Here is a 15860-nt window from a genome sequence, read left to right on the forward strand (position 1 = left end):
CAAATAGAGGTTTAAAGATTAGGTAAAAAACTGAAAATGCAAGTGATTTAGTTTCAGCAAAAAAGGAAAATATTAATTTTCTATTTATAATATTTGAAATCAAGTGTTTTTTTAAGTTTTACCCAACTTAATTCAACCAATTTTTGTATGAACAATCAGTAAGAAATTCAATATTTTCTAGTCCTTATTTTCTGCAGAAAAAAAATCATTGCGGATTTCATATTTGAGATAAGTTTCCAAATTTTTTTGCTTTTGTACAACATAGGGTTGAGAGTAAAAAGAGGGAAGTGCTGCTTAACAACTTGTTTGAGCTACTTAGGTAGCAAAGAGCAGGCAAGAGTAAGATTTGACACAGTGTAAAGTAATGCTGTCATTCGCAATTGCGATTCCTAGAATTTTTAAGTTAGAGAAATTAAAAAAGGAAAAAAAACTTAAAACATGAGTCCACTTTATCAGTTGTTCACCATAAGCGTGTGATGGGAGCTCAGAAGGATGAAAAAAAGTTAACCTTAGTACAATATAGAGGGGTTCGACTGTGCATATAGTGCTCTTTTGTCTCATAAGCATGAGTTAAATAATTGGATATTAGGATTTCATCGATGCTACATCAAACGGTACCATGGGTTTATACCAGCAGTTCAAAATTTTTCATACTGGATGGCAAGCTATAATTATTCAAACTTTTTTGTCATGAAAGACGGAACGGAGACATCATAAAGGAAACAAAGAAAGTCAAGAGTGGTACTTATTTGTATATTTTTGTCTGTTTCCATGTTAAAATTCTATATTATTTAGTTTTTAATTAGGCAAATTTTTAATTAGTAACAAAAATATTATCCTATAGAACTAAAATAGGTTTCGATACGTGTCCTACATTTTTTTAAACATAAAATTATTTATAAAACACTATTTATTAAATCACCATAATATGTATTTGATTAATATATTTCATGAAACCTATTATTAAAATATCTAAATGGGCCACTTAGTAGCACATCTTTCAAGGTACCAGATTCAAAAGTAGCATAGTTATGCCAGAATAAATTATCTTTCACACATTTTTAACTCTCTCGACAAAATTGACTATAAAAATATCTTTTTTTACTTCAAAGTTGTAATAACTTGCAAATTACACACAAATATTAATTTACTGCACTTATTACTACCCAATATCCCATAATTATTGGGTTTTTTTTCATATCTTTAAGCATAGGTAAGTTGTAATTTAAATGCTGAACAAAGGATAGGAATATTTCTATAATAAGTCAAAGTAAAAAAATGTCAAGCATGCATTAAGTCCTTTAATTGATTTCACAATGGCTCTTTAACAGAAAAATTCTCATTTTTTGCAATTTCTTTTGATTAAAGGAAAGTAAAAAACAGTATAAAAGGGAATATTTTCTCTTTTATGGTAGCAGTACACAACAGATGCGTAATGAGGCTCTCAAAATGTTTAATGAGTTGCCCCTGTACTTACAGCTAAAATTTAATTAGGAAAACCTGCCTAATTGGTGCAAGAAATACATTTTATAAATGTTTTTCCAACTAAATTTCAATATATTCTGAAAAAAGACAAAAATTATAACATGAAAATTTTCTAAATATAGAGTTGCTATTCAAAGTGCAAAAGATTTAAATCTTTAGACATTTTGAATATTTTTAAATAAAATTTCTGTTAATCAAAACACATTCAAAACAAATAGAGGTTCAAAGATTAAATAAAAAACTAAAAATATTAATTTTCTATACATAATATCTGAAACAAATGTTTTTAATTTGAAAATACTAAGAAAAAAACCTTATTCTACCCTACATAATTTTTTTAGACAAATTTGTATTGTTCTTATTACACTAAGGAATAATTCAATAATTATTAATTAACATAATGATTGATATATACATTGTGTTCCAGAAAACTAGAATTCTTTCTGCAGTCCACTTTCAAAAATGGTTTTGCATTGTTAATTCAAATGAAAATTTTCATCTTTATTTGAAAAATATTAATTAAAAAGACAAACAAATCAGAAATCATAATTATGCTTTCTAATCCTAATCTTAGCGTAGGGAGAACACCTTTTGAATAATATATCACATTAAATAGACTTTACATTAAATAGAACTTACCTGATCAATTGCAAGGAGAACTATCTTTTCAATCAAGTAATGAGACTCTTCCAATGGCATATTATTCAAGGCACTTACAATATCATCCGAGTTTATTTGCTCCTAAAGTATGAAAAATGCTTGATATCATGCCTGATTGAATTCAGGGAAATGAAAGAAGGACCTCCATTATTCAAATTAATATAAACGTCAATTATAGGATTTATAAACGAAAGGTACGTTTTAATATTGATTAAAGCTTAAAATTTAATAAATAAATAAATACTGATTTTTATTTTCCAAGAAACTTTGGTGACTCACCTTGCAAGACTTTACGACTCACAGGCTGACAATCCCTAGTTCGAGGTTTCTAAGTTTAACTGAACAACGGGATTACATAAAAAATTTGGTAGCATAAAAATTTGCGGAATACATTTAATTCATAACATTAATGTTGGATAATAGTACATCTTTTCTGAACAACAATCACCAAAATAAATTAATACTGTTATAAAAATTATAAAACTTTTCTTTGAATGATATTAAAAGAAATAACTTATCAATAAATGCATTGAAATATGAAAAACATTATACAAAAAAAATTCTGTTTATTGAGTGGTATTATATAATTTATTTTAAAGTAGAACACAACTTACTAACTATTTCATAAAATTAATACTTACTCTTGCTTCTTCTAAGCCTGTTATTGCAGTCTGACATTCTGACAAATTTTCATGAATGTATTCAATGTTTGCTTTCAAACTTTCAATTTCATCATCTAACTCTCCTATTACATGAGACTCCTATTCACACAATGTGAAATAATTAGTTAATGTTTCACTAAATATTGGGATCATTTAAAAAATTGCATTTAGCATTTCAAATTAACAATGTTATTTATTCTAAACACACTTTTTTTAAAACAGTAAAGAAATGATAACTCTAAGGTAAACAGCTGGAATTTCTACAGTGATGTCAACAAACTTCTTGATTAGATGCCCTTCAAATAAGGTGGGGTTTTTGGAACAATATATGCTAATAAAAATTTAAAAGGAGATTGCAAATTTAATTTAAAGAAAATGCATGGGGAATTTATTTCATAATCATGATAAAACTATTTTTATTTACTCATTGCTGACAGTATACTGGTTTCATTTTTTCATACATCTGTAGAATTTATCCAAACTACTTTGATCTCCTAACCTTTATTTATATTAGTGACAATATCAATGTGCCCATATTTCTTCAAAATTTGTGAACTATTTTAAATTCTCTATACTCCCTAATTATTGACAGGTCCAGAAACAGGTCTCACTACATTTCCCTACCTGATTAACAAAAGATCCTGATCTTTTTTTAGCGTGTGTCTAAGATTCACTTCCATATAAAAGCGCAAGTTTGAGAAAAACTTATACAGTTGCATTTTTTTTTAAGTGAGATCAAAACAAAGAACAACAAAATACATAAAAATCTATTTAAGTGATATGGCTTGATAAAAAAAATTATAATTTTCTATCTTTCATGTTTGAGAAATTTTGACTCTATGTAAATTGTGAAAAGCAAAAATAGATAACCAGTAAAAGTAAAAGGAACAATACTTAAGAAAAATTGTAGTTTAAATTTTATGTTTAAAAAAGGAATTTTTTTAAACAAAATAATAGTTAAATGAAGTAGAAAATGCTTAAAGGTTTTATTGATAATATTTCTGCTTTTTACAAGCTTTTAAATAATAATGACCACTATCCACTGAAATAACTGTTAACAGAAAACAATTTAAAAAGTAAAAAAATAATATTTGCTGTAGAGGTGATTAAATAATTTTACCCTGTTTTCAAACACGGCTCTTTCTCGTTTTTTAGATATTTTGTCCAGACACCGTCCAATTTTTTCTCTTTCCTGAAAAAAGAAATATGATTTCATAAATTTTTTTAACACACTATTGTTAAATGAAATATTCAAGCTTAAACTATTTATACACTCATACAAAAAAAACTAGACTATCATCAAACATAGTAAATAAAAAGAACATAAAAGTACTTTGAGCCCATATGACTCACCTTAAAAGTATAAAAGGAAGCAGTAATTTAAATGTCAATACAAAATCCTTTACTAAAACATTAATATTTTAAACTATATACAGACATGTGATTGCTGAACGAATAAATTATCTGAAATTTTTTCTGTCAATGTGCAGTTTTTTTTAAGTACTTATTTCACAAGGTCAAGAAAACTGAGATGGGCACAGTAGGCCTTGGCCCTCTATGGGCTGTCGCGCCACTGAGAGAGATAGAGTATTTTCGTTCTTAAATAGAAGAGAAATAAAAGACTGTCATATTATGCAAAAAAGTGACATTTATAAAATGTAACAAACAAAAAAAAATTTACTTAAAAGGAAAAAAAATTTCACATAAATAGAATACATAATAGAATACATAAATAGAAAAAAATTTCACATTTCTCGTTTTTCTCACTTTGCAAGTCGTCATAACATCAAAAAGAATACATCAATAAATAATTTAATAAATAAATAACGGTGAAATCTATGGCATTAACTACAAAAAACATCGATAAAACCAGTCAATTGTATTTATGACGAAATCACACGAATCAGACAAAAAGGGGTTGATTAAATGTATGTTTCAAGATTCACATTTTGTGATGAAAAATGTTGTTTTAAAAATATTGAGATTTTAAAAAACATGCGAAAATCAGAAATAATTGGTGAAAAATTAATATTAAAAAAAACGATAGAATTATCGTGTCAAACAGTGAATACTCAGCTGTAAGATTCATATTTCCAGTATCTTAAAAACATCGGGATTTTAAAAAATCATGTGAAAATTAACAGTGATAACTGTAAAAATAAAAATAAACCGATCGAAACATGGTACGGATTTAGAGCTCAAATCGCGTGCAACAATAAATAATTACTCAAATGTTCAATTCGAATTTATCATTTCGAAATAATATTGAATTAAAATATTAAGATTTTAAACCATGTGCATACAAGAAACAATAACTGTGATAAATTCAATAAAAAAAAAAAGTGTTTTCGTCAGGTCAAAAAAAGTAATTATAAATGCATGAATTGAATTTTGTGTGTCACAATAGTTCTGTATAAAAAAATACAGGAATTTAACGAAAAAACTCTGAGAAAATTTATAACAATAACAGCTGATGCACCACAATAAAAGCACCACATGGATTTATGATGGTATTGACACAAATAGAGTGCATCAAAAAGTGATTGCGCAAATGCACAATTCAAATTTTATGTGTCGTTATATTGGAATTTTAAAAACCATGTGAAAATCAAATGCCTTATCTGCAAAAGAAAAAACATCGAAACACGGATTTACGATGGTATGAAGCTTGTTAAAAACTGATTACGGAAATGCAGAATTCGAAATTGCAACCAAACAAAATATGGGTCAAATCTATCACATTCATGAAATAATTCTTCTGTTGCTAATTGGAATTTGCAGCAAAATTGCAACTCGTTAAAATAAAATAGGATTAATAAAAAAAAACATGAGAAAAAACACCATTATTCTAGCAAACAATCTTTTAAGTGTTTAGCATTTCCAAATTACATTTTAGATTATCAATTTTATATTTTAGTGTTTGCCTCAGTAGTTCATTATATTCCAATAGAAATTGTTATGTAATTTTTTCCCGTCTCTTGTTCTCGAAGTTTATCTGAAATTGCACATTCTCTAACAAAACTGCGTCAAAAAAAAATCTATATTGCATGCTAATGAGAACTTAGGAAGAAAAAACGAGGGGGCTGTTAAGGGTGGAATAAATGTCTCATGAACGATATAAGTAACAAAATTTTAGTTTTAGATTAGTGAAACTCGCAAGAAGATTTTTGCTGGAATATAAATTATCAATTCACGGAAATCTGCAAACCAATGGTCTTGCAATTCGCGGAATTCCCCAAATTAAAGGGAAAATCACATGCTTGTAATATAATTTTATTTGCAACTACTAACTAAATAAAATAACAAACATTAAATCTTAAAATTCATTAAAAAAGTTAAACAAAAAGATGTTTGTTTAAACATAATTACAATATTTTGCAGTTTTTTGATAGATGGAATCAAAAATAAGAAAAATTAGACTCTTTTTACAATGAATAATGAATATAGTTAAAAGTTTGTCAGCTTACTTTAAGCCATCTGTCCATATCCCTTTCAATGGCAGCAATATTTTGTCGATTTAAAACTAATTTATTAAGCTAAAAAAGAGAATATATAAAGTATATAAAACTACAAAGTATGTAAAAGTGCAAAGTATATAAAAGCATGAAATATATAAAGAGTATAACAACATTAAATATACAAATATCATGTATATAAGAATACATAATACAATGCATTACACGATCAAAAAGAATGACAAGAAACTACAAATTAAATACACAAATTATATAATACATAAAATATAAAAGGATACTAAAGGATAAATTACAAGGCTAAATTATAAAGATAAATTATAAAGATAAATTTTAAATAAATTTTATTTAATTTTTAGAATTTTAAATAAATTTCATATTAAAGGATAAATTTTTATTTCAACTATCAGTTTTTAAAAAAAGTATTTCATTCAAATGACAAAAAAAAAAAAAATCTAAAATTATTAAAATGATTGTTTCTTTATTGACAGAAGGAAAAATTATGAGTCCTAATTATCAGAAATTTAAAGTAAAACATTATTAAATCTAAATGGTCAACTAATAAAAAAAAGAGAAAAATTACTTTATTTTCTAATTGTTGCCACCTTTGTTTCGCCAATCTATGTTGAAATGGACCTACAAATGTGATTATAACAAAATCAATATGACATAAAAACGATTACACTGATGATAATATTACACAAAATATACTAAGAATATATTTTTAATACCTGTCTTCAAGCGACTGGCACTTCTTGGAGATATACATTTGACAATAAATTTTTTCTTCAAGTTCTGTATTTCATCCGCTCTTTTCTTAAGAACTAAATCTTTACGTTTCTTTTCAGCTTCGAGGGCCCGTATTTGGCTTTCTTTGTTCAACTTTTCTTTTTTCAATAGAGCTATTTCTCTATTGCGCTTCTGCTCAGAATCTTTGAATTTCTTAGCCTCTTCTTTCATCTTGGTTAGTAGAGCAACCTGAGATATAACAAATTTATATTTAATTGATAAGACTTAAAATACATGAGCTACACATACCTATGGTCAATTTGATGAAAATAAAATAATTCTTAGTTGTGAAGTGACATTTTGATCATTTCATTAAAAAATTTCAAATTTTATGTAACACAGTTAAATAGAGAAGTAAAACATCACAAATGTAATCTAAAAAAAATTTATATATACAGTTGACTTTTTTTTAATAAGGAACTCAAAGAGTTGAAAAATATTGAAATTACTTTAAATCTAAATAATCAAGCATTTAACAATACTAAAAAAAAAAAAAAAAACTATAAATATACTGTTAAAAAATGTTCAACAAAAAAAATTACAAAAAGAGTTATTTCATTTTGTAGAAGATTTGTTTATGTGATGTAATTATCCATATGATAATTTATCTTGTTCTCTCTCACCCTCTTTTAAACTTTTAATTTTCAATGACATTTTATTAGTTTTTAATGCAAGTTGGAAAAAAAATAAATCAGTATCTCATATTCGTAAGCTATACTGCTTTGCTTTTTTTAAAGTGCCATTGCAGACCATTCTGTGTCACTTTATATTTGGAAGCTAACTTTCTTTGTAGTAGGCCAAATATATATATATATATATATATATATATATATATATATATACATAAAAAGGACGAAAATAATGTATTCTAAAAATGACAAAGAAACAAACAACTAATCTGACTAATGAAACTGCATTTTTTAAAAAGTTACTTAAATTCAGGTGGTGCTAAATGCTCTTTTGTCAGCTTATTTCTATTAGAATTTTTCCTGAGCTTCATAGTAGGAAACATTTATACGGTTAAATCAAATTAAATAAATAAATTTTCTTTTTGTTGAGAAAAATTAAAAAATCAGAAAATATTATTTAATAATAAATTGAAAACTTATTAGGAAAGTTACAAAAAACTGTTACAGACAATCATTAGATTTTTCACTCAATTAATGCAAGCTACAAATCCAGCCTCACAGCTTCATAATTTACACTAAAAGACATGGTTAAAATAAGAAGCAAACCACCAGTTGGTTTCACTTTTAAATTTATACCCACAAGTGAAATTGAAAGAAAATAAAATTTTAAAAGCTAGTTAAAAATAATAAAAAATTTAGTGTGATTTCATAGCCAAATTTAAAATCAACAATAATAAAAGTGACATAGATGACATATACATTCTGCACAAGTGCCATACTTATGCCTTCTATAAAATTGCCAACATGCTACAGTCTATGCCAACGGTTCACAAATGGTGTTCCACAGAACCCTTGGGTTCTGTGGAAGAGTTAAAAGGGTTCTGCAAATTAGCACTTTTTATAACCAGTGATGATAGTTTTAAAACGTCTGGCTATATTTAGATCCAACCTATAATTCATAATTTATTTAATCTTACAGTTGCCCATAAGAAATAGTTTTAAGTAAAATGCCAATGAATTGGGAATGGCGTTTTTTAAAAGAAAATATGAAATTTCTAATAATTAAACAAATTATGAAACAAAAAACATTTATATAATATTCTATTAGTATTTCCTATTGCATTTTTGAATCAAAGTAACTCAATTCTTTACTAAAGAAATATGATTCCATAATAACCAAAATCAATGTTTATAGTAAATTACAATTCATCTTATGTATATACTTGTACACCAGAAACAAATTTATAATTAGACTAGATACAGCACAAGGATTGTAAATTTAACTGCTAGAATCTAATTTAAGATTATAATTGATAAAAAAATTTCATTCCTCTAATTAAAAATTTGAAATTTAGTCTTTTATAGGTTATATCATTCAAAATTACCATAACCTTTATTTATAAAGTTTGGGTTCTACTTATATAAGGTTGAATATTTAGGGTACCATGCCTGAAAAAAATTGGGAGCTTTTTTGTATGATCCCTATTAAAGCGACCCTCCCATCAAGACGACTGATACGTAGTCCAATTTGTTATTCTATAGGCATAATGTTATTTAAATGTCCATTAAAACGTCGGCACTGATCCGTTCATTTCAATACAAAAACTGAAATTAAGTCATTTCATTTAAAAAAGCTTTAAAGAAATTATTTAAACCATTTTTTCCTATTATGTTACCACAGGAAGAAGTGTAACACGACCTGCTAAATTCTAAATGGTTGTAATTTATGGTCATTTATAATCCTGTGCAACGTTCTTTTCAAAGGATATAAATAAATATATCAATTATACTTTTCTTATTTGAAAATTGTATTAACTCTTTGTGAAATATCAGCCCCTTTTGTGGTTAATTTTCGAGCTAAACATGTGGCCTTGGCAGTTATCTTGGAGTATATGTTATTTATTGAAAATGGCAGCCTTATTATATCAGTACATTATTTTAAAGGTACTTTTACAAATATATTAATGTAGGAAAAAGCTGTATTATTATCAATTTTTATAAAAGTAAGGTTAAAAATCTAAAATTGGTCCAGTTTTTTTCATTTTTGAGTTAATATTCATGGTATTTTTGTGCATTTACAATATAACCGTTTTACGTTATAACGTTTTATTTTCTCTCGGCTGCAAGGGATATTATATCAAGTGCTGACTGTAAAAATATTCCTACCAGACTGAATATTTATTTTAAAAAAACATATCAATGCTAAGGTAACAATTTACTTAATTTAAAAATTTAAATTTTTAGCAAAGTTCGCTTAATTAAATTAAATTGCTCAGAAATCTAATTAAGTGCAAATGCACTTAAATTAGATTTCCAAACAATTTAATTTTTCTTCTCAGTACTACCTCATACATTACAGAAAAAGTATATTTTAAATTTAACATACTTTAGCCCGCTTCATTTCAGCCACTTCTTGCTTCAATTTTTTTAACTTTGCTTCAGATTCAGATGCTGAGCTCAGAAGCTGTGCATGATTTCTTTTAGCATTTTCAAATTGCTGAACATCATTTTTTAAAGAAGAAATTTTCTTTTCATAATCTGCTCTGATCCTTCGTTCTTCTGACTTGTTGCCAGCAGTTTCTGCAAAATACAAAATTATGCAGTTCAAACAAATAGACAAAAAATTTAATTAATTTACACATATGTTTGAAAGAAAAAAAATCAATTACTATTTAGGTTTGATATGATTTTATCTCTTTCTTTTTCTGCCTCCAGAATTTTTGTCTGCAACTGAGCCAGCTTATCTTCATAATAGTTTTTCATGTTGTGGATTCGCCTCTGACTCATTTCCAGCATACGGATAAGCTTTTCTTTCAATGTAATATCACATGTGATGTCAGCAACATTTTCACTCAGTTTCTCTAAAATAAAAAACACAGATAATTTAATATTATTACACTTGAAAATAAAAGACAGAAATACATGAATCATTGATGCACTTGAAGAAAAATATATCTTTGCACTGCATTTCAGAACAAATAGTTTTTGCTGTAGCCATGAAAAAGGTTCTTTTTTTAGCACATTTTCATACATTACATGAAACAATAAGTTATATTAAAAATGAAGTATAAAATAAAATACACAAAAGTACATTCTAGATTTTTTCTGTTAGTTTGTTCTAAGATAAAAAAAATTTTTTAGAATATAATAAGAAATTTAAAGAAAATGGGTGAAATTAAAAATGTACATTAAGGTTTCTTGTAGTAAGTTCTTGTAGTTTGCATATCCCAATCTTTCTCTTCGACATGTCGTTTTGAGAGAGAAATATTTCAATTAATAAAAACAATTTTATTTCAGTAACACTTACATTAAATGCATTTATAACTTTAAAGTTATAAATACATTTAATGTATACATAAATATAAAGTTATAACAGCAATGGCATTCAGCTGTCATTGTAAAGTATTAGGATTCTATTCAGGATGGTAGCATGAGTCCCACCCAGCTATAGATTGATGCCCCCCCCACCCTACAAATGACATTTGTAGGCGTGTTTACTTTATTAAATTTTAAATGATGTTTAGTATTGGTTTTAAAGACTAATTCAGTTCATATCTTAATTTTTCAAAAAATTTTACGATTATTTTATACATCATCTTTATTTTATTCATGATTCTTTCTAGATAAGATCATGATTCTTTCTAGATTTTATTTTCTAAATAAGATTATGACATTTTTGTAAATAGGTTTCAATGATTGGAGATTCAATCATAACTCATATTCTTACCAAAGAATGCCCCAACAAAAATTTACAAAAAAAAAACCTTTTCCATATTTTAAAATTAAATGAAAAAATTCACAAAAATTATGAACAATTTATAGCAGATATTCTTGAATATCAGAGATATAATGTGTAGAAAAGAACTATGTACATTAAAAAAGTGCAATTGGTTATTTTTTTCAAGAAGGGAAAATGCAAATAATAAAGCCAATAATTTTGACTTATTGTAAGAAAAAAACTTACGTTCTTGTTCTGTTTTATCACTTTCAGATTCTGAAGTACTTTCCTCTTCATCTCCATCCTCAAGAGCCTATGATAAAAAAAAATAAAAAAAATAGTTTAAACTCACTCAAAATTATTTTAATTAATTTTAAAAATTTCCTACCAAACTAATTTTTCTCAATTTGAATTTTCCATAAATAACATAAGGAATTTATACATTATTTTTATAGCTATAAATTAAAAACGAAGACAAATTACAGTTTCAGTTTTGAAAAAAATGATATAAATCTGAAAAAGATAATATAAAAAATGTTCTGAAATTATAACTAACCAAAGTTATTAGTCAATATAAAGAAAATACTTCCTGAAATTTCTTTAAGAAACATAGTTTTAAAATTTGTGTAATTGAAATTTAATTTTATTACCTCTCCATCTTCAGCTATATCTTTTTCATCTTCTTCTTCAGCAGCTTTTTCACCAGTTTCTTTCTCCCTTTGAAAAGTACATATAATATTACATTATGTAACTAATGAAAGAAATCATTAGACTTACAAGCTACATTTCCTAAATCAGAGAGTAAAATTATACTCTTACTGATTTTCCTTTTTTCTTACTTATTTTAAATAGGTGCAGATATTTTCTGAGACTAACCTAAAAACTAATAAAAATATCTATATTTTAATTTCATTTTTCATTCTTTTGTGAAAATAAACTTCACAGAAAAATGCTATAGATTTCTGTACATTTACTTGTTAAGAGCACAGCTGAAAAAAAATTCAGTTGATTTGACGTTAATGATAAATGCATCTCCTGAAGGTAAATGCAGAAAGCTGGAATCTTGTAGAAATTTAAATATCTGGAAAACTTGTAATCAACACTTAAGGTAACATACGGCTAAAATGTAACATGATTATTTTTTATTATTGAATTTAAGTTAGGATTTTACGTGTTAAAATTTAATGCAAGTACAAAAAAAAGTTATTTGAAAAATCAATTACAACTCTAATTGTTATAAGCTCAAAAAATATTAATAAAGAGATCAAAATGCATTTATAATTGAAAATAATTAATGGAGAAATAATTTTAAGGAATTATTTAAATAAAATAATGAATAAGTAAAACTATGTTCATTGGATATTTAATAAATATAACATGAATAGCAAGCATATGTAAGTGGTATAATTTGATACCATAGAGAATTTCAAAAAAAATTTTTTTTTTCCAAAATAATAAATAATGATATAAATTTACATTATGTGAGTAAAAGAAAGTGCATTGGGAAATTTTGGATTGCTTGAGTACAGTGGTTTTTAAAATTCATTACCATCTACTTTCTTTATTAAACAGTCTTAAATTATAAATTAATTCAACTTTTCTTACTTTATAAATAAAAGAAATCATGACACCGTATTGCATTTGCATATCAGAACGCAACAGTAAACAAATATTTTTTAAAATCCCATAGTTTCCTTAATTCTTTAAAAAACATATGAATAAAAAAATTGGCAAAGGAATTCTTATTCAAACGAGCACTTTTAACAAGAATCTGTACCTATTATGCATTTGTTATCCTGATAATAAAAAATCTATTTTAGCTGAATGAGCTTTTTGTTGATGCTTGTCTTGTTGAAATATTTTGCAAAAAAAATTTTTTTTTCTCTCCTTTACTTGAAGACTACAAACTTGCCACTACAAAAAATTGCTACACTTGAAAAGTATTCCTACAAATAATATCTTTGCACAGATAAGAAACTGCCCATATGTTTGGGAAAAACTTTATAATTTAATAAATCTCTTGAGACCATAATTGAATAGGAAAAAACAAAAAACAAATATATAACTACTTCTAATTCATATTCTATACATAAGTATATCATAAGTAATAAACTAATGGCAAGTAAATAATTTTAAATGATTTTTTTTCGGTTTCAGAATAAAATAACAATGCAGTTATTACATAGATAAAATTAAGAAGATTACGATTTTTGATATTTTAATTTTTGTTGCGTCATTTTGAGTTTGTAATAATGAGATTTGGTTGCACAGAAAAACATATCATTAAGACAAACTTGAAAACCAAAAAACAAAACAAATAGATCAGAAAAATGAAGTAATATAAAAAAATATTCACCCTTTTAATTTCTTTTCTTTTCGTTTTAATTTCTTAACATTTTTTCTTGCTTCTTCAATAATGTCTGTTACAGATGTTCCATTATCAATTCGAATGTCATAATGCCCAGTAATCGCCACAGTAGATGTGGGATTAAAAGCATACTGTGGTGAAGCTTTTTGATAATTTTTTCGCAAGAGAGCATTTGAATTTTCTGACTCAATAAGCTTGGCTCTGTAAAAATAATAATCCATAACATGCTTAATTTACATAACATGTTGTACATATAGATATTTTGTATAAAAATATAAATGTGAAAAAACACTTTGAAACACTGAAAAACCACTTATGTGCTGAATTGATATTCAATCATGTTTACTGTAAGAGATAAATACAGAGAACCATATAATGCACCCAATTTTTATAACGATTGCATGTTTTTCATCCAGGAAAAATAGCTAGAATTCAATACTCTTACATTACAGTGGACTGTTAAAAGTTTAAAAAGCAATCATTATGTTAAAAATTAATAGCTCGACTGCGTAAAGTTTTTTTTTCTTAACGATTTCTAAATGGTAGTCTGTTCAGCAAAACTGGTAAAAAATTTCTTACACCATTAATTATCAATATATTTTATTCGGACATTATTAAAGCTTTTAAATATACAGCAATCATTTTGTGGACATTAAAATTGAACATACAACAATGCAGTTAACATATTAATGAGTGAATGAAAAAAATCCTTTTATTTGCAAAATGCAAATTGTTTATCATTAATTTCATTGATAAAACACTAAGCAAAGTTTATAAATTAATAAGCATATGCACTAGCTTTCAAAATTAGTTAATCCAAAAAATGAATATCTTTTACTCCAAAAAGAAACCTCTGGATGAGAAAAAAAGCTTCCGACTTCTACCGAATATTTTTGTTTGTTATAATGGAAAAGGAAGAAGGAAAAAAAATCTTTCACAAATGGAAATTGTTTTGAAATCCTTGATTTTGATTCCCTTCATTGTAATTAAATATGTTATACTGCTTTAGACTTTCTATGGCAACTTAACATGAAAAATACACACCGTAATGCTTCGATTTCAGAAACATAACCCAGCACCAGATTTGGAATATCAGACTGGGTACCATCACCTAAAAATTATATAAAACAAATATGAATATGTAACTTAAACCAGTCCTCGAAAGTAAGTAAAGCAATAAAAAATATATAGCATACTATTTTTACTCCAATCACCACTCCTCTTTTCTGCTTCCAGCTGAGCATTTTTTGCATTCAAAACATCTATTGTTTGCTGTTGAGCTTTTATTCTAGTTTTCAGAGAATTGTTTTCTGACTGGAGCATAGTGTTTTCATGATACATATCATTAATGCATTCAATTCCATCACTAATTATTCTTTTGCCCTAAAATAGTTTTTAAAATTAACAGACAGCAATTAAACAAATCAAGAATAATTAAACGCAATTTTATTTCTGACATAAATATACGAGTAAATCATTGACATAACTATTAATACAATTTTTAACAGGGCCATTCACTTTTGCCTGTTTTGTGGTCTATCTTAAAGAAAGGATAAACAATTTAATAATAAAAGCATTTACAATACATACTGAATGAAATGATAAATTGTGATATTTGTAGCTGAATGTGATGATAAATTGAATGAATGAAATGATAAACTTTACAAAATCACAAGCAAGCAACCATAATTGTAAACCAGATAAAATAGATTTACTTTTAGGGCTTAATTTCCAGTGAAATCATTACAACGCAAAAAATATATATTATTCGACATTTTCTAAATACTTTGCAAGTTATCACAATTTTTAATTAATGAGGGGTCAGCAAATAAAAAAAATGAAGTCAAATTTAATTCCAGTGAATAGTCAAAGATTCAATAACATTCCTCACTGAAATAAGATTAATCAATTTGTATTTATATTTAATAAAGTTAATCAATTTGTATTTATAGTTAATAAAGTTAATCAATTTGTATTTATAGTTAATAAAGTTATAAATTTGTATAGTATTGAGAAACTATGGGTGTCTCTGAAAATCATGCTTTTGATTAAAATTCTGCAGAGCAGTGTGTCTAT

The 15860-nt window shown here is 26.0% G+C and overlaps 1 protein-coding gene across 1 annotated transcript in view; it reads right to left on the reverse strand.

Annotated features, from left to right (window-relative positions):
- LOC107453803 (kinesin-like protein KIF21A) overlaps positions 1–15860 on the reverse strand; it is a 62271-nt gene that overhangs the window by 26918 nt on the left and 19493 nt on the right. The window contains exons 11-23 of the mRNA XM_016070760.4: positions 14981–15167; positions 14829–14895; positions 13773–13985; positions 12067–12133; positions 11663–11729; positions 10368–10559; positions 10085–10278; positions 7012–7258; positions 6864–6916; positions 6275–6343; positions 3928–3999; positions 2787–2906; positions 2125–2226 (exon numbers count right to left, since the gene is read on the reverse strand). Of these exons, the coding sequence (XP_015926246.2) occupies positions 2125–2226; positions 2787–2906; positions 3928–3999; positions 6275–6343; positions 6864–6916; positions 7012–7258; positions 10085–10278; positions 10368–10559; positions 11663–11729; positions 12067–12133; positions 13773–13985; positions 14829–14895; positions 14981–15167 (1650 nt within the window). The remainder of the gene's footprint in view (positions 1–2124; positions 2227–2786; positions 2907–3927; positions 4000–6274; positions 6344–6863; positions 6917–7011; positions 7259–10084; positions 10279–10367; positions 10560–11662; positions 11730–12066; positions 12134–13772; positions 13986–14828; positions 14896–14980; positions 15168–15860) is intronic.

This window comes from Parasteatoda tepidariorum, chromosome 7, assembly GCF_982258835.1.
Source record: "Parasteatoda tepidariorum strain Cologne lab strain chromosome 7, Ptep-v5.0, whole genome shotgun sequence".
NCBI lineage: Eukaryota > Metazoa > Arthropoda > Arachnida > Araneae > Theridiidae > Parasteatoda > Parasteatoda tepidariorum.